The following is a 19,367-nucleotide window of genomic DNA, read 5'->3' as shown; positions in this document are numbered from 1 at the left end:
ATACCAGAACCAGTGTACAGTTCCAGAAGCATCCTCACACTATGTTCTTTGTGAGTGACGGCATGCCACTAGGTAGCACCAGTAAGTTCAGAGTAAACATTTGCTGACAGAATTTTTGAGCCTAAGCTACTTCCCGAAGTGGCTGTATTAAAAAAAAAAAAAAAAAAAAAAAAGACATCATGTAAATCAAAGCACTTCGAAAACCATCAATTACATCAACTTGAGGGTTTGCATTTCACATTGCCTTGGAGGGGTAGCACAAGGTTCAGAGTCAAACAAACCTGGGTTCAAATTCCAGTTCCAAGACTGGCTGTGTGCCTGGAAGCAAGTTTCTTAATCTCTCTGACCTTCAGTTTCCTCATCTGAAAGATGGGGATAATCATGCCTATCTGATGAAGCACTTCTGAGGCTAGATTCAGCTGACAATGTAAAAATGCCTATAGCAGTGAGCCAGGGCATGCAGGTCACCGTGTGTAAGACCACTATCGTCAGTCTTCATCTTGTACATCAGATACTTTAATCTAAACAGTTACACATCAATGTTTAAAATGGTAGCTTTGTTTTTCTCAAATGTCATTTATTAGAAAATACAATTCCAGAGAAAGTAGAAGATATAAGGGGTTTGGGAAGTGGGTACAGTACACAGACCTCTTTAAGTCAGGAGCATAGAGTCAAAATAAAACGTGCTACGGGCAAAAAGCCAGTAACATTTATGGTCCATACATCTGGAATAGTTCTACCCCTTCTCCTCCCCCAGCCCATCTCCGCAGCCAGCTTTATCCCTGGCTTTTGAAATGTAAAGCAAAGATTGAAAGTTCCTTGCTGTCCTGTGGCCTCAATGAATGGAGGAGCTTCTTTCTCAGCAAGGGAATGAGTCAGAAAAAAGGGGGACTTTCTGACCTCTGGAGTTGGGGAGGAAGCTGGTAGGGGACAGTTTACAGAATGTCCTCCTTAACTCCTTTTCCCAATCATGGGACACATCCAGCCAAACGTGGTTTAAAAAATTAATAACCAATTCAAAGTCTCTCCCTCTTTTCTCTTTCTGAAGGAAGACAATCTTTTGGAGAGAAACACAACAGTGAATTTGAAATCCATCTGTTAGGGAATAAAGAGTATGAAGAGATAAGAGCCCCAGGGTCCCTCCCTCCCAGCTCCCGAGCTCAGCTCCAGGGTAACAACCACTGTTCCCACTGAGTCTCCTGAGCAAGGAAATCCACTGGGAGTAACAAGGGTGTTGACCCCAGCCCATGACCCTTCGCTTCAGAGTGGACATCCCTTTGGCTCAAGACTATGTAGGTTTATGGCCCCACAGAATGAGGGAAATTCTTAGAAAATGGGACAGAAATGGATTTGGGGAGAGAAGCAGCACAACTGGAGAAGTGGCGGGAGATGGGGAATGCTTTCCAGAAACTAAGCAGCAGGCAGCAACGCTGGCATCTGCCACTGGAGGCCTCGACCTGCAGCCAGGACACCCTGGGGTGAAATGAGATCTAGGGGTCGGGCAGCATTCTGTCCCAGCAGAAAAGAGGGGGAAACCTATGGGGAAGTGCCCCCAGCGTATTCACAGGGACCAGACGGCCCTGTGGGTCAAGAGAGTAGAGGGGTGGGGGAGAAGACAGTATTCAGGCCAAGTCCTAACAGAGAAGGGGAGATGAGGAAACTCCCTCCCCCTACAGAGCTTGGGTCCCTGAAAGCAGGTCCTTGGTGGGACCCCATACGGAAGGCCCTTCCTTACACATGTAGGTATCGCGTCGCTCTCCTTTGGAGGCAAAATCAGAACTGCCCAGTGGCGCAGGCCTCAGTCCAGCATGGGCTGCCCTCCCTGTCCCTCTCCAACCTGCCCTCAGACAGGGGGGGCTCTGACTGAGACCCACTGGGCCCCTCCTCAAATAATTCCTATAGCTAGAAAAAAAAAACAACCCAAAAGTCCTAGGGAAAAGTCCAATAAGAACCTTAGTCATACAAAAGTCCCAACAGTCTTCTCCTCTTGCCTTCTGAGGCATATGTACGTCCCTTCTCGCAAAAGCTTCCTGTCCCAGTTAGGACAACATTACTATTTCATTTTTTAAAAATAAAAATAAAGATATCCACCCACCCTCCCTTCAAATGCTACCTCATACAGCCCACCCCACACACACCCCAAACCAGGCATTGCTCCCTTGACACAAGGGAAACTTAAAACTTTGCTGCAACCTCACAGCTTCCAAGGGGCTGCTCAGCACAACCAACTCAAGTTCAGTCTGTAGAGGAAGGGGCGGCCGAGAGCACCTGACTCTCCCTGCCTCCTCTCACGGAGGCCAGGCCCACAGAGGACCCTGCCCCTTCCTGAGTTAAATGGCAGAGCAGGGGAGAGTCCGCTGTCCCAGATCCAGTCACCAGCTGGAGGTCCTGGGCTGTGGCTCTGATGGGCTCACAAAGTCCCGTGACCTCGAGACCCCAGAGCGAACCAGCCGGTCTTCTCCTGGGCCAGGTCGAGCTCCCGCAGGCGGATGTGCACCTCCCCGAGGAGGACGTTCTCCCAGAAGCCTTGCTCACTCAGCACGCTCAGCTGGAGCTCCCGCTGCTGCAGGTCTCCCTTGGGGATCCCATCATATACCAGCTGCAAACACAGACATTGAAGGGAGGGGCGGGTGGTGAGAGAGGGAAGGTGCGCAGGTCCCTGTGGTGTGATCTGGCTGTGGCTAAGACCACTTTATCTCTCCCCAACCAGCAGAGCCCAGGGGAATACAGGAAGCACTTGAGAACTCTGTTCTCTGTTCAGAGGTCAAGCAGGTGAGGACTTTTTATTAGGGTCACTGTTTATTTTCCACATAGGACCCGCTGGCTCCTGCCCCCCACAGGATAGGGCTCAGACTGCAGTTCTGGAATCCCAACCCTAAGGGTCAGAGGCTATTTAGGTAAAGGGACAGATGGCAAATATTTCTAGGTTTTACAAGCATAGTCTGGCAAAACTACTCAAGCCTGCCCTTGCTAGGTGAAAGCATCACAGACCATGCCTAAATCACCACGGGTGGCATGTCCAGTGCAACTTTCTTTTTAGGAACAGGCGTAGTTTGCCAAACCCTGCCCAGTTCCACCACGTCCCCTACACACCATCTCATTGTAGGTAGGGTTGCAGGTTTTCCTGGCCACTTTGGTTTTCCTTTTGGTGGTTTTCTGAGGGTCAGGAAGGAGGTAAATCTTCACATAGGGATCAGGGTCATTCCCATCCTGAAGCTGTTGCTATAATTGAATAATAATAATAATTAAAAAAGATGAAGATTCTTACAGTCTGTTCCTCACAATGCCTGTGAGAACACCCTGGTTCAGACTCTCCACATCTGGCTCCTGCAATGCACACCTAATTTGTTTGTCTGCTTCCCAGTTCACACCATTCTGATCAAAATATCTGCCGTGACCCTGTTAGGTATCCTACTAAAACATCAGTCAGAAAGGAGTGCTGAGGGCATCCCATAATGTGGTCTGTTTTGAATGAGCCATCAGGTCCACTCCCCTCCCCCAGGCATCTTTTTGTCATGCTATTTTGTCATTTGGTCCATTTAACCCCTAAGAGGTGGAGCTATGAGTCAGAGAGATTAAGTTCCCTTGTTCAAGGTCAGCCAACTAGTGATTCACCCATATTAGTCCTTTTGTGTGTGTGTGTGTGTGTGTGTGTGTGTGTGTGTGCGCGCGCGCGCGCGCTCCTGCTAGGGATGGAACCCATGGCATGCTAAGCAATGTACTCTACCAATGAGATATAGACCATCTCCCAAACTTGGTCCCGTTACAGCTTAGGTCTGATCATGTCACATCTCTGCCTGAAGCCCTCCAGCAACTCCCATCTCATTCAAGGCAGAAGTCAGAGTCCTGGCGCCCAGCACTAGCCCAACATGCCCTCTCCAACCTCACCGTCTGCGCCTCTGCCCTTTGCTGCACCAGTTCCAGCCACGGGGCCCTTGCAGTTCCTGACCTGTTCCGCAGGCTCCCACTCCCTGGAGCATTCCTCTCTCAGGTGGGACCTCTCTTCACCTTTGCTAGGCTCCTTCCTCATCAGGAGGCCTTCCCTGACCACTCTGTATAAACGGCCTCTCCCCTCGCCCTGTGCCGGATTCCTCCGCTGCTCTATTCCTTGCCTAGCTCTTACCTCCATCTTACATGCCGTATACTTCACTTGTCTTTTTATCTGTCCACCTTTTCCAATGAGATTGTAAGTTCCCTGAAAGCAGGATTTTGTCCGGTTTTCTCCTGGATCCCAAGCTAATGTGTGAGTGCCTGGTGTACAGCAGGCACCAGACGTTCATTTGTTGAACAAACAAATGAACAAAGGCATGAAAGTGGAAGCGAGGTTCCTCTGACTCCAAAGCTCGTGCTGCTCGCTCTTCGTCCTCTGCCCCAACCTACACAGAATGCCCAACGAGGGGGGCAGCACACGGTAAGAATTCAATAAAGGCTCCCCTTCTCTTCCATCATGATGCTCTTAAAATCTGTACCGTGTGATGGGCTGACAGATCTGGCTCAATGAGAATGTTACAGGCCAGACTCTAAGGGAAATGACTAAACAAACTCCATTTTGCTCTGAGACTCCATGTTATGTAGGAAATAAGCTTCTCCCATGGGAACACCCCGCCTCTGTGCCCATCATCAGTTACATGGTGTGACATGTTTAATAATATACAATGGCAACTCCTGTGTAGTAAAGACTTGCTCTCTTTTGATTCCTATTGCTCCTAAACAATGTACCATGTGAACGGTGATTGTGTGGATGTTAGCAACCATTCTTTAGTTTGTACCTAGATAAGGGTCATTCTGACCCACTTCCCCCTCTGTCGATGATCTCATGATGTTAATGTGTAATTTCGGATCATAGCAACAGACACTTATGATTAATGTGAATTTTGGTATAAGAGCCCCTACAACCCTATGGTTGGGGCTGTTCTCCCAATAGCCATTTTTTGGGGCATTGTGTGAGACAGTCAGCTGGCCGGCTTAATAAAGACTCTCAAATTTGGACTTCTCAGTGGTGATCGGTCTGTTCTTAAGTTGCACCCCATAACAACAAAAAATTTAGTAATTCTATACTGTCTTGAGTCTGCTCAAAGGACGTCAGTCAAGTGGCTGCCTTATTGCTACAATGAGGTAACAAGTCCCTCGGACCTCTCCTTTTTAATAATCATAATACTCCAAAAGGTAAGTGCTCTCCATGAGTTATCTCATTTAATCCCCAAAGCAGCACTGTGAGGTAGGTACTAACATTGTCCTCCTGATAATGAGGCTGAGTATTTAGGATACTGCCAAAGACCACAGCTTGCAAGCCCCTGGGTCTCGACTTGCCTGGTCATGCTATAGGGCTAGCATGGGCAGGCCCCGTGGGGGAAGCTTAGTAAACTTCTGTGGTTACTCTCATGACACGGCGGCAGAAGAGGTCTGAGTCTTCTAAAAAAAATACCAGAAGAAAGATAAAGAACCAAATGAGGGCTGTATGTGCACTTACCAAGCCCCGAATATGCATCACCATGATGAAGAGTTTATTGTTCTTGTAGGAGATGGACAACTTCACCTCCCCTCCCACCTTCCCAACAGGCCGGACCCATGTGCCATCTGCAGGGACAAAGGAAACTTTGGTCAACAGGCCAGCCGTGTCTCTGACTGGTGCCAGGGAGGTGTTTCTACTTTCTTTTTGAATCCCCTGTGCTGGTCCTTCCATGACTAGGAAGGGGATTAACACTGTGTTATTGGTATCTGGAACATGATTTAGAGGGTGGGATAGGTCTACCAAACCCAGGAGCGTAATTACTAACTGAATATCCAACCTCTGGGGAACCTGATCAAGGAGCTGTGGCCCCACAGCCCGAGTGCGAAACCAGGTTTCCTAACCACCAAGAACAGGAACAGGAAACAAGCCAAGGAAGAGGTGGGACAGGAGAAGTGACCCTTTGGTGGTTCCGAGGGGTTGGCAGGAAGGTCTCAGAGCAGGTACTGTACCTGAGGTCTTAGGGGCTGGGCTGGTGCCTGCAGCCTTCTCATCCCGGGGCAGGGGGTGGAAGAAGGTGTACACCAGATCACACTGGAATAGAATCAGAAAACACCGCCATTCTTCAGTAAGATAATGGCTCCGTAAAAAAAGGAAAGACTGTTCCAAATTAAGAGATTTATGAAACTTAACAACCAAATGCACTACACAGTTCTTGTTTGGGCGATGGTTCAAATAAACTGAATGTAAAAAGAGTTTGGGAAGTGACAGGGAAATTTTGAACAGGACTATGTATTGGATGATGTAATGACACTATAGTTATGTAAGAATATATTTTTGCTTTTTAGAGATGCAAAGTAAGTATCATGATGTCTATAATTTGTTTTAAATACTTCATAAAAATAGATGAAGCAAGTATGGCAAAATACTAACTGTTTAGGAATGGGTACACAGGCACTAAATATATTGTTCCTCTACTTTTCTGTATGTTAGAAAGCTTTCATACTAAAATGGTTTTGAAAAGGAAAAAAAGAAGCCAAGCACAATGTAATCCCAGCTACACAGGAGGCTGAGGCAGGGGGACTGCAAGTTCAAGGTCAGCTTTAGCAACCTGGTGAGACCTGGTCTCAAAATTAAAAAACAAAACAAAAACAAACAATAACAACAAAAACAAAAACACTTAAAAAGGACTGGGAAATGTGGCTTTGTGGTAGAGCAATCCTGGGTTCAAACCCCAGCAATGTAGGGGTGGGGGGAGGAGAAAGAGAAAGAAAAAAGGAAAACGAGGTCACTTGAGGTCAAAATCAGTGTGTTCTTTTCTACACTGCTTCCTCTGTCGACACACACACCACTCAAACACAGATGCTTGAGTTAGCCTGGGATAAGAGCACAGATCTTGTTCTGGAGAATGTTCTCTAACTAGGGGAAACAAAAAAAAAACAAAAAAATCTTAAAGACATGAAAACGACCACTTGAGCATTAATAGTGGAAAAAAATGGAAATACTCTAAGTTTTCAAAAGGCAAAAGGTTGAGATATGGTACTGCCAGTCAGGGTACTAATTTGGTATAGATATTTAAAGGTGTGGCATATGCTTACCACAAATGCTAAGGGAAGAAAGTCTAAGAATATAGGTTTATATTTAAGCTATGACCATCATCAAACTGTAAAATTCATGCTTGCATGTAGATACGTAGGAAGGAAACATGGAAAACCAGGATAGACGATTTATTGGAGAAATGGGATTCCCATATTGTAATGTACAAAGCTGCTCTCCCCACCCTTTCTGATGCAGCCATTTCCCTGCCTCCCAACTACTGTCAGTCTGTGAACATCCTAGCTAGCTATTGGTTCATCAGTCAGCTTGCAAGTATCCTTCTCCATTATTGGTCCCAGTAGCCCTGCGGGATTCCTAAAGATAGCTTCACCGCCATCTTTTCTCACTTGCTTTTCCTTCTCCTTGCTTTCCACTCTCTCTAGCGTGCGCCCTTTCTCTTTTCCTCTGATTTTCTCTCTTACCCTGCAGGGAGACACTCTGTTTGCTTAATAAATTCCCTTATGTGATTTCCTGTGTCCTGCGTGGTTTTGTGGGACTTCCTTACACAAATAACCACATTATAATATCATGTGTTAAAAAAAAAAAATCTGGAGGCTGGTTGTGGTTCAGAGGTACAGCACTTGCCTGGCATATGTGAAGTCTTGGGTTTGATCCTCAGCACCACATATCAATAAGTAAAATAAAGGTCCATTGTCAACTAAAAAAATATTTTAAAAAATCTGGGTGGAGATTTATATAAAATCAACCTGCTTAAAATTCTCCTTTTCCTTAAGAGGAACCTCCCTCTCCACCTTCACAAGTTCTGATCAGTGCAGACACTCCGGGGTCCCAAATGCTGTAGTCTCTGTGCGCCAGGTTGCAGTAACTGTTTTCGGTTTTTGGTACCAGGGATTGAACCCTGGGGTGCTTATCCCCCTCAGTGACGTTTTTATTTACTTGTTTGCATGCGTGACACTGGGAGGCTGGACAGCCTCCTTCTCTGTCCCCCATGGACCCATGCTGTTCTCTGCAGATCCAGGCCACTGGTTATTCCTCCAGCGGACCTAGGAGAGCCAAGTCCCCCGCCTGACTCCCCAGAATGGAGATCCTCCTGCTCCCTCCCACACCCAGCCTCGTGCAGGTGACAGCCGGGATGCAGGAGGCAGGCAGACCCACCTCGGCCACCTCAGGGGCTGCATGGATCAAGTGCCAGATATAGCCGTTTAACTCCTCCCTCCGTCGCTCTGCCACAGCCTCTCCGCGGGATCGGCCAATCACGAAGCGACTCGGGAAGCTGGCGAGGCAGGGTGGGCAGCAGCAAAGATGCGGAAAGAAAATGAGGCAGCGGGCGTTTTCGATTTTATCTGCATTTCCAGTCAGCTGACCCTTATTTCCCGGCAGCTTCCTGTCCCAGGAATCCTCACTCCACTTGACTCCACCCTGGTTCCCAGGTCTGTGCCCAGGTCTGACGCATGCTCACACCGCACACTCACAAGGACCCTAAACAGTACCAAATTATTGGGCAGAGTCCCAAGGCTCCCCAAAAGTTCCCCTGGGGCTTTGGAGCCTCCATTCAGTGTAAAAATGCATTTGAAAAATGAACTGAAGTAATTTTTTTTTTTTTTAATAATGGGAAAACATACACAGCATAAAATTGACCTAACTATCTTTATAATACCTGGTATGAAGCACATTCACAATGTTGCACAACCATCCCCACCATCTCCAGAAGTCTTTTCATCTGGCAAAGCCAGAAACACACCCATTAAACAATACTGCCTCAACTACCATTCTGTTATGTCTTTGTGAATCTGACCAGTCCAGATAACTCAGACAAGTAGAATCACACAGTTTTAATTTGTGACTGGCTTATTTCATTTAGCATAATGTCTTCAAGGTTCACTCACGTTGAGTTACCTGCTGCAATGTCTTTCCCTTTCAATGCCGAATAATATTTCATTGCCTGTATACACCAAACTTTGTCCCTTTGAAAAATGGTCTAACTCTTTCATTGGCTGGAAACTCTGAAACATCTTTAGATTTAAATAAGTCCCCCTGCCTTTGCTGGTGGGCCCAAGCTTACTTTCAAAGTTAGAGCAAGACTGCTGGAGAGTCAGGAGAGCTTGGCCAGCAGGGGGAGCACTTGTTACCAAACCCAATACCAGGCCAAGTAAAGCAGGGAGATGGGTATTCCTGCCAATCCCATCCCTTCTCCTCCCCAGCATCCCTCTGTGCAGGGAGTAAAGGAGAATGTACCTGGGCAAGAGGGAAGAAGGGAAGAGCAGCCGCAGCTTATTGTGTAATTCCTGGAACTCCTCAAATGTCCGCTGGATGTAAGTGGCCTCATGCGCATTTTCTCGCATCACCTTTACCACATATATCTGCAAAGTTCCAAATCTTAGAGTATGTGTGTCAGACCCTCTGCATCCAGTGAAGAGGGTAGGTAAGGGAAAGGAAGGGTGTATATGTTGGGGAGTGCACTTTCCAGCAGGAAGAGGGCAAGACAGCCTCCAACGGAGACAAAGACAACAGAGCACACGCAGGAACCTGAAAGCAAAGATTTCCTGCACATGTTTCTCAGAACCCTTGACTCCAAGGGAATTACCATCCAGTTTACTTCTCTAATTCTAGTAGGTCACTCAAGCAAGGAAAAAGGAAGGGATCGGTCCCAGCATAGGAGGCTCAGTGAAGTCCACTGCCTGGGTGTGAAAATTCGGAATCCCAATGAACCTGGGTCAGTGGGGAGCAGCACAGGGTCAGAGGAGAAAACACTTACATAGCCCTTGTTGGGGTGGAAGATCTTCTCATGCCGGCAGAGAAAAACATCACTGATGCGACCGGAGCTCTTAAGAGTGTGTGTTCGTGGGGCAAAGGAAAGGGTCAGTCGGTCATCTGAGCCCGTGAACTTCATCTGAGCCAGGTTATGGATGAAAAAATTGAGCTTTGTGGCTACACTGCCCAGGCTGGACTCAATCAACCTGTTGGTGCATGAAGATAGGAAGAAAAGGACACGACCTTGGACCCAAGTCCCCTCTGCCACGACAGAGCTATCAAAGGAATATTCCCTGACTCCTGAGATTAACAGCCATATCAAACCCCTTTCCCTATGGAGTATCCTCATGGAGCACGTGACTGACACACAACTATCTCATGCTGTATATTCATGTGAACCCTGGGATCTTATTTTCCCTCCCTGGTGACCTGAGCCAAAGACAGCCACACCAAGGCAGGAAGGAATTAGGAAGAACACTGTAGGGTCACCTTGTAAGTGTCAAGATTTAGTACAAAGGGACCTCACCAAGAGAATCCAGAGATTTCAATTTAAAAGTGAGGTCCCATGAAGGGGGAAGGGTCTAACCCAGAGAACTACAAACTATTACAAACCCCCTATCACACATGCCCCATGCAGTCTTTGGCTGAGACCTGGTGAGAATGCAGGGAAGAGTGGTGACAGTATCCCAAAATACAGGTTGGTACTAAAAAACAGACAGACACCGAGGCTGGAGACAAGGAATTTGCTGACATCAGAGGTCAACCTGGGAGATCCAACTCTAGGCTCTGCCACCTGAGCTAAGAAGCCTTTCTCATTTCTCTAGCCTGCTCCTGCCAACCAGGCAGCCTGGGGGTGACGCAGGGTGGGCAGCACTGGTGTGAGCAGGGCATTACCTAGTGAAGTAGGTGGTGGCATTGGCCTCTGTGTCCTGAGGCCTCAGGGCATCATACACATACTTGAGGTCCTCCAGGTCTGAGAGTTCAGGGATCCCACAGGACAGCATCTAAGAGAGGAGGAGAGGGGGTGTCTGTAGCAACAGAGAAGTCTTGCTTCTTCCCAACCCCATGGCAAGATTTTCTATAGCTAGGCTCTCTGATCCTTCTAGAGGGCAGAAGACAGATGCTGTGGGCAGTGGCTTGAGGGCCACAGGAAATAAGGGACCAAAATGGGTCAGATATCATTGTCCCAGGCGTAGGTCCCTGCCTTTATCTAGGGCAGACAGGAGCTCAACTGGGGCTCAGAGAAGTGGATCTCCAAGAATTCTCTGAAACAAGCCAGGGCAGTCTTAAAGCTGGCACCAGGTCGTAAGAAGGTTTTCAGGAAGGGGTGGAACTCCTCACCAGGCCAAGAAGGTTGAGGAAGAGGTGGGTATGCTTGCGAATGAGGTTGTAGGCTTGGCAGCAAAGGTCAACAAAATCATGGAAGCGGCTGGAAGGCTTGTCACCCCCGTTGATGACATACGCCATGTCCGAGGTGAAGACAAAAGGGGCACGGTCCCTGGGCCAAGGGGAACATACAGGCAGAAGGTCAACGTGGAGGAGGAAGCCCACTGTGGGCTGCATAGGGGGACGGTCTCCCTTATCCCAAGTACGAACCTGGTTAGATGGGCTCTTTCTTTCTTTCTTTGCTCCTACCTTAATCTTAAAAGATCCCAAAGACAGAGATGTCCCACATCCTCCACTCCTCCTTATCCGTGAGCTAGCAATATTTTTCTCCTGGTTATCTAATTATGTTCCCTTTTTCTGAGTTTGGGCTCATTTTCCTTTGCTCAGTCCTCAGTGAGGGGGGAGAACAACAAGTCCCCACCTTCTTCTGCAAGAACCTGACCTCATTATGAGTCTTCGCTTCTCCAACGCTGTTCAGCCCAGGGACAATGCTCTGAAGCCCTAACCCTTCCATCACAGGCTGATGTCCAGCTCTGAACCGTTCCTGCTGACCTCCCTGACCTTCACACATGACATACACATGTGGCTTCAGGAGACCACTTACCGCTTGATGTTGCCGAACATCTGGGCATGGCCCAGGAAGCGGCCAAAATCTATGTGGAACATGTGACCAGTGGTCTTCAGCATGATGTTGTCATTATGTCGGTCACAGATGCCCAAGACATATGTGGCCACACAGCAGCCAGCACAGGAATAGATGAAGTTCTCCACAGCCTGGAACAGCAAAGGCAGGGGAGAAGAGAAGACATGAAGCTGGCTTCAGGGGACTCTGGGGTCACAGCCAGACTGAATTCAGCCAGCCCTGGCCTCCATCTCGTATGAACCCCAACAGCACCTCATAACTGTTTGTTTGCCCTTTATTGCACATTAACACAAACGAGTGCACACCCCACCCCCAGAACCAACTGCATGGAAGCTGGAGGAGATGTTAGGTCTGTATGCCTGAACTTCATCTTCTTTTGGGAGATAGGTTGGAAAGACAGGACTGGTCCAAAAGCCCTAACTTGATCAGCCCAGACTGGGGAGAACTTAATGGACAGAAGGACCGACATTTACAAGGTTTCCAGTGAGTCACCATGACCCTAACTCAAGCACTGCTACCAAGGCAGCAGACTTAAGGGTGCCTTCCTGACCCTGCATAGGATTCTTCTATCCTTTCTGCACCAAATAAAACCCCCTTCACAGAGCTCTAGGTAACAGCTAAACGCCTAATTAAAGTCACTGCACTCCAAAGAGCTGAGGCAGCTTCACACTTCTAAGGAGGGTTTTACACTTGAAAATCAGACCTCCCTAGTTTGTAAAATGTGTTGGAGATATTTTTGAATTTAAAGAAGGAGGGGGGGGGGAGAAGAAGAAGGAGGGTAGTGAGGGATTGGGTCTGTCTTATTTTATCTAGTTGATACTTGTCCCCTAATCTTTTTTTTGTGTGTGTGGTGCTGAGGATTGAACCCAAGACCTCACACATGTTAGTCAAGCACTCTACCACTGAGCTACATCCCCAGCCCTTTTTTTTTTTTAATTTTGAGTTAGGGTCTCATTAAGTTGTGGACACTAGCCTTGAACTTGCCATCCTCCTGCCTCAACCTCCCTGGTAGCTGGAACCCTTATCTATCCTTGGAGAAAGTAAAAATACGAGGAATCCTTTTCATGAGGTTTGAAGAATTCCCAAGACCTCAAGGAAAACTTATAGCAGAACATAATAGCCAGCTAGGAAGGTAGAAAATTGAGAACGAGAGAAAAAATTGTCATAACCAACTAGGAATGTATGGAATTAGGAAGGAGAGACAGCTTGTTAGACAAAGAAGACCTGCCCTCCCTGCCTCCCTTTGCAAATTCCCGCTTGTCCTTTAAGGACCCTCTTTGAGACCCACATCTTTCCAGATCTCCCCAGCTCACACTGGATGCTCCCCCTTTGAGCCCCTCCAGACTCACTGCCACCACCGTTCACTCATTGCTTTCTTCTTTGTTTGTTTGTTTTTTTGGGGTGCTGGGGATTGAACCCAGGGCCTTGTGCTTACAAGGCAAGCAGTCTACCAACTGAGTTATCTCCCCAGCCCCCACTCTTTGCTTTCTAACCTCTTCTCAAGTTTAGGGATCTGATCTCCCAACAGCTTCTAGGCTGTTCCACAAGACCCGCTGTTAAGCCAGCTACTCGACCCACCCCTTTCCAGCTACTCGTCCAATTACAACCAGATGACTAATCCACCGGAGACTAAGAATAGAAAGTTTGTAAAGACATCACAGAACTCATCTTCAGGAAGAAAAAGACCATTTCTAAGAAAGGAAAATCTATGAATGAAAAGAAAGCATTCAAGAAGGAGTATAACCCCTTCACTCCCAGTCTTGACCTTCATCTCCATTAATCTCTCCCTGTCACAGGAGTCCTTTTTACCTTAAAGACTGCTGGTTTACAAAAGAGCTGTGTGTTCTTGGGTTAATGACTAAACTCTTACTCCCTAAGTTGGGCAGGACACTGCTGGTTCACTGGCAAAAAATGTCACTCGTGATTCAAAAGATTCTCTTGTAGGATACGGGGTGCTCTGGCTGAGTCAAGAGAAAAGCATCTCTAATTCTTTTTCTACTGGAAGTTACCATCAGAAACAACCAGAGCTGTTCTACCAAAAAGGCTTCGAGAGCCAAGAAGCTACCTTTGAAAGGCTGAGATGAAACGTTAACATGCAAGGTTAGTGTCTGTGTGAGTGTCTGGCTGCTGCACACACTTCCGTCGCATTTATCGCGACTCTTTATATACTGGCACGGAGTTATTACAATTCTAGCACCTTGCATGGAGCCTTTTCATGGTGGGTGTTCAACACCTGAAAATCCATGTTAACATAAACAGCATATGGGGTGGCATGAGTGTCAGATGGGAAGGCCGGTGGATGAGGCTGCGGAGTAGGGAGGGCTGGATCACAAAGGGCTGTGGGCAGGGCGGTGCTCGTGGGCTATGCCACACGGGAGCCTTGGAAGAACTCAGAGCAAAGGAGTGGGGTGAACAGGCCTGCACCTAAAAACCCCTGAGAAATCAAGCAGAGGATGGTGACAGAAGGAGGAGAGGCATTCTAGGGGATCCAGGGACAGATAGCAAACTGCCAGATAAAAGTGATGGTAGGGAGATGGAACCAAGAGGACACGTGGTGAGAGAATAGGAGGGAGAGTCAGCAGGGCTGGGTGCAGCAGAGGCGAGGCGGAGGGAAGCCCAGGAAGTCCAGGGCTCTGGCTTGGGCGACTGCACAGTCCTACTGTTTACTGATAAGAAACACAAAAAGCAGGCTTCGGGAGGCAAAGCAGAGATAGAAAGTTCAGTTTTGCCCACCCTGATTTGAGGTGTGTGAGAGATACAAGTGGAAAAGTACAGCCAGCCAGTTCCTGCACAGCATAAAGCCGGAGGAGGAAAGAGGTTTAGAGAAGGGCTGTGAAAGTCATCAGCACGGGGTGGGAGGAGAAGGAAGAGGATGAGCTGGCACAAGAAGATGTACAGAGAGCCCTCACGCCAAGGATTAACCCTGGGGACGCAAACACTCAGGGCCACTTAAGATCATCTAATTACACATCCACTAAACAACATTCTGGTTATAATTTGGCTGCCCACGTGAGTCTTCCCTCGGGACTAAAATGCATCGATCAATGTAAATTAGTATTTAGATTCCCTGGAGGTGAAATTTATATAAATTAGTATTCAGACATTCTTTTTTTTTTTTTTTTTTTTTTTTTTTTTGGGTACCAGGGATTGTACCCAGGGCCACTTAGCCAGGGCACATCCCCTGCTTTTTTAAAAATTTTCACATAGGGTCTCAATATGTAGACCAGGGTGGCCTCAAACTTGGGATCCTCCTGTCTCAGCTTCCTGAGTAGATGGAATTACAGGCATGCCCAGCCCAAAGTTCCCATTCTAATCTAATCTTTCATTTAATCAGGAATTAGGCAAGCCTATTTTTTAGCCTCTGATCTCATACCTAACCTCCGTCCTGGTTTCAAGTTACAGCCTGCACAAACAGCTCTCCACAACTGGAAGAAGTGAGTCTTAATTCGCATCCATGAAAAGAACGTGTTGGATTAAAGTGATCTCTACAGTTTCTTCCACTCAACTCTTGTCCTGGTACAGTATCGTAGAGGCCCTCTGAGAGCGCAAGAGGAACCAACCAGGACCCATGATTAGGAGGCACACGGCAGGTCTTCAGAAGCTGGCCCTGCTCATCCGAGACTCATTGCCAGGGGGAACTCAGGAAGGTTTCCCAGGCCAATACCAGGCCATTTTCTCAGTCTGCCCGCAACAGTCACTTTGACCTATCACAGGATATGCAGAGGCAACCGTTCACTGAGAGAGAGTACCTCCTTCAGCAACAAAACTGAGCTGTCTTGTCTACGCATGTGCAGCTCTTGCAATAATAGAGCAATATGCCAACCAGGCACACCTACCCCAGCTTCGGACCGAAAGGCTCCCAAATCTACCTTCTCATACTCATCCTCTCCAGGGTTGTGTTTCTGCAGCCAGTCTGCCAAAGGCCGGTCCTTAAAGGAGCCGGTCACCCCATGCTCCACTTGGATCTTGCGTAGGGTCTCGGCATTAGGAATCATCTCCACCATGCCTGTGAGAGAAGCAATTAGGATCAGGCTCAGAGCACAGTGAAGGGAGAGGCACAGTAGGGAGAGGCTGCGTTGTGTGCTTCCCTCCAGGTGATGCACCAGGGTCTTTGGACAAAGTCTGCTTAGGAGGCAAGCATGACGGAAGAAAGGAAGGTCACGCCCCAAAACTCCCACTTCAGACCATGACGTGGCTGCTGCTCCTTTTACTATGGGAATCTTTGAATGTATATAAGAATAAAAAGAATGTTTTCTCAATTCATAAGTAATCATCACCCAGCTTCAAAACATATCAGCATTTTGCTAATCTTGTTTTGCCTATTTCACCCATGCAAATAGGTTCCCCACTTCCTACCACCTGGGCCGGAGTATTTTAAAACAAGTCCCAGGTATATCATTTCATTCACAAGTATTTCAAGTATAATTATCAAGGACACCATCCCAATGCTATTGTTCTCATCCAAAAAAATGAATGATTTAATTTAAAATCTCATCTAACACAGTCTGAACTCAAATTTTCTCCAGTGGTCTCAAACAAAACAAAACAAAACAAAAAACAACAAAAAACTTCTTAATAGTTGGCTTGTTTAAATCAGGATCCAAAAAGTCTATGCCACATGTTAAGTTGTTATGTCCCCAAGTCTATTTTATTTTGTAACAGTCTCTCTCCCCCGCCTCTGTTTTCATGCCGCTCCACAGCTTTTACTGAGAAAATCTTGACCTTTTCATTTTCCTGGAGACGTACATGGGAGCAAGCAGAAGGGCAGTAAGCCAAGGAGTCCCCTCCACACCGTCTGCTTCCCCCACTCCCTCTCCCAGCTCACCTCTCCCTCGGCCAGTGGAGAAGCAACGGAAAATGACCATGCGCATGTCCAGCCCCTCCTGGACCCAGATCTTGCTCATGATGCGAATCATCTGCAGGGTGAGCATGTCCTGGCGAAGGTCGTCCCCACACTGGAGAGAGGAAGAGCAAGACCCAAACCCATCTCTTCCATATGCCCCCAACCCCTGGCCTCCAGCTTCCAGATCTCCCAGGGGTCCAAACTACAGTGACAGGGAGAAATTGTCCACTTCTCCCAGCCTGCATCTCTGACCTGCTCAATCCACACCAGGTCAAGAAGCAGAGAGGGCCAGTAACCATCCCAGTTTTCACAGGTGGCATGTCCACTCTTCCCTCCATACCACATCCCCATCTGAATTGGATTCAGGTTCCTCTTCCACATGCAGCCCTCCCGATCATCAGGGCTTTTTAAAACTTGAAAGTTTATCCCAGATTTGGAAAAAGCACACAACAAATATATATTATAATCTACAAAAATACATGAGCATTTTTTTGGTGTGCGTGTGTGGTGCTAGGGACTGAACTCAGGGGGGACCTTGCCCGTGCTAGGAACAGGTTCTACCACAGAGCTCCTTCCCCAGTCCCGCTCCCATATTTTATCTTCCTCACTAGTCTATCCACTCTGAGATGATCATTTACTTCTCAGAGTCTTGCAGGTAGTATTTAGAAGGAAATGTAGAGTTTGTCTCATCCAATCTGCGCCTGATATGTTAATTTCTTCTTTTGGTCCTGGGGGGAACCCAGGGGTGCTTTACCACTGAGCCACATCCCCAGTCCTTTTTATTTTTTTATTTTGAGACAGGGTCCTGCTAAATTGCTAAGGCTAGCCTCAAACTTGTGATCCTCCTGCCTCAGCTTCCCAAGTCACTGGGATTATGGGCTGTGCCCAGCTATTAATTTCTTCTTTTATATCCTTGCCACATGGTCATTCATTCTCTGCTTGAATACCCCCAGAGACAAGCAGATCATCACCTGACCCATTCCATTGTCAGGGTAGCTCAGTCTCTTTGAAAGTCTTCTGTATACTGAGCTGAGCTATCAGTTACCGCTACACCTCCTAACATTTTATTCTTAGCCCTCTGGAGTTTTGCAGAATTCATCTAAATCCTTTTAGACCTGGTAGCCTTTCCTATATTAAAAAGGTAGCACGCACGGTAGGCTGGGGATGTGGTTCAGCAGCAGAGCACTTGCCTGGCATGCTCAAGGCCCTGCGTTCCACCCCCAGCAACATGCACAGAGGCAGCAGGGAACAGAGGAATGGAGGGAAGAAAACCGTTCAGGTCACTCCTGCCACCACCGGGCTCCCTCCTTCTCTCCCACTTTCACCCCATCAGGCCTGAGGAAAGTATCCTCACCTTGAAGATGACACGGATGTTCTCACCCAGTGGATCCACATTTTGGAAGGCAAGCTTGAGGGGGACTGCGTTGGAGTTGAAGTAGGAACAGTCCTGCATGGTAGAGAGGACAGGGTGGTCCATGCCCAGGAAGGAACATGGCCTCTCCCCACTGGATCTGGATGCTGCCCGCCCTCCTGCTGTCAGCACCCCCAAGACCTGCTTGCTCCTTGTTTCTTCCAGATTTCTCAAGAGCCCCGATCCCTTCCCACGTCTCCTCACTGCCCTGGTCTCAGCTTGTTAGGACCTCCCCATCTCACCACTTCCTTTCATTCTGCACACAACCTCCTAGTTTCCTGACTTCTCAGAAGTCTCACATCACATCAACACCTCAGTTTACTCCTCTGTAAAATGGGGCTTACACAGTATGACTTCACTAGAGTCAAAAGGGTAAAACGCAGAACAGCACCAGGCAACAGGTGTCAGAAAATGACAGCTGACAGCTACTGCCATCATCACCTTCCCCAACTTTATCCCCAACACCACTGGGGAGAGACACTGACCCAGCTCACCCAAGTCTGTCACACAGCACAGCTGCCAGGCCCACCCACGTTAGGGTTAGGAAGATAGGAAGAGGCTACGGATACACCTTCCTTCCTCCTCTCTCTCTAGAACCGGGTCAGTGAGGACCTCCTCTCCACTGAGCCCTCCCCACTCTGACAGCCCTAAACCCACCAGTCACTCACCCTGGGCACGATTCCCTTCACCAGCAGACTGGGGCTGAGCGGCAGGCGGCATGAGCCATTGAGGGCAAAGAACTGCTTCACCTCCTCCAGGCCGGTGCGGAGGATTCCCTGGCAGGGAGCAGCGGAGAGGTGGGGTGAGGCGAGGGGCCCACAGGCTCCACACAGAGCTAGGTCTCTACCGGGGTGGGTGCTAGTGGTACGCCTGAGAAGTATGGACGACGTCTGGGAGACCCACGGGAAGCAAAACCACCCCACTACGTTCTGGCCTGGCTCAGTGCATGAGCAGCAAGTCCAAATATCTCCCCAGGCAGGGCAGACAGAGGGACAGTGCGAAACAGGCCACAAAACCGAGAAGGCAGGTGAAATCACAAACGGGAAGTACTGCCCAGACCTTACCAAGAAAGGCTAACAATGTAGACTTTAATATAAACAGTTCCCAATTTTTAAATGTCAGCCACCAGGAATGCTGCTGGCCTAATACAGTGCCTTCAGGTAAACAGAGGAACGAACCCTCAGGCACCCTTTCCAGCCCTGAGCACGGCTCACAGCATAGTGAACAAAGGCTGAGTGGATTTCAGCCTTCGCTTGCCCCTGTGGCTGCTCTTGTGCAGAGAACAACTTACACACTGTGCTTAGTCTCTGAGGCAAACAGTCAAATA

General features: G+C 48.0%; 1 protein-coding gene across 2 annotated transcripts in view; it reads right to left on the bottom strand.

Moving 5' to 3' along the window:
- Positions 1-541: 541 nt before the first annotated feature.
- Positions 542-19,367, bottom strand: part of Pik3c2b (phosphatidylinositol-4-phosphate 3-kinase catalytic subunit type 2 beta) — a 64,788-nt gene continuing 45,962 nt past the window's right edge. For both annotated transcript variants that reach the window (XM_047521115.1, XM_047521116.1), the window contains exons 20-33: positions 18,709-18,816; positions 17,984-18,076; positions 16,612-16,741; positions 15,656-15,792; positions 11,748-11,917; positions 11,099-11,255; positions 10,652-10,761; positions 9,762-9,963; positions 9,242-9,366; positions 8,162-8,279; positions 5,962-6,043; positions 5,471-5,577; positions 3,094-3,222; positions 542-2,599 (exon numbers count right to left, since the gene is read on the bottom strand). In XM_047521115.1, coding sequence (XP_047377071.1) covers positions 2,411-2,599; positions 3,094-3,222; positions 5,471-5,577; positions 5,962-6,043; positions 8,162-8,279; positions 9,242-9,366; positions 9,762-9,963; positions 10,652-10,761; positions 11,099-11,255; positions 11,748-11,917; positions 15,656-15,792; positions 16,612-16,741; positions 17,984-18,076; positions 18,709-18,816 — 1,857 coding nt within the window. In that variant the 3' untranslated portion in view covers positions 542-2,410. The remainder of the gene's footprint in view (positions 2,600-3,093; positions 3,223-5,470; positions 5,578-5,961; positions 6,044-8,161; positions 8,280-9,241; positions 9,367-9,761; positions 9,964-10,651; positions 10,762-11,098; positions 11,256-11,747; positions 11,918-15,655; positions 15,793-16,611; positions 16,742-17,983; positions 18,077-18,708; positions 18,817-19,367) is intronic.

This window comes from Sciurus carolinensis, chromosome 12, assembly GCF_902686445.1.
Source record: "Sciurus carolinensis chromosome 12, mSciCar1.2, whole genome shotgun sequence".
Classification (NCBI taxonomy): Eukaryota; Metazoa; Chordata; class Mammalia; order Rodentia; family Sciuridae; genus Sciurus; species Sciurus carolinensis.
Note: the sequence above shows the minus strand (reverse complement) of the source record. Positions and strands in the feature narration are given on the sequence as shown.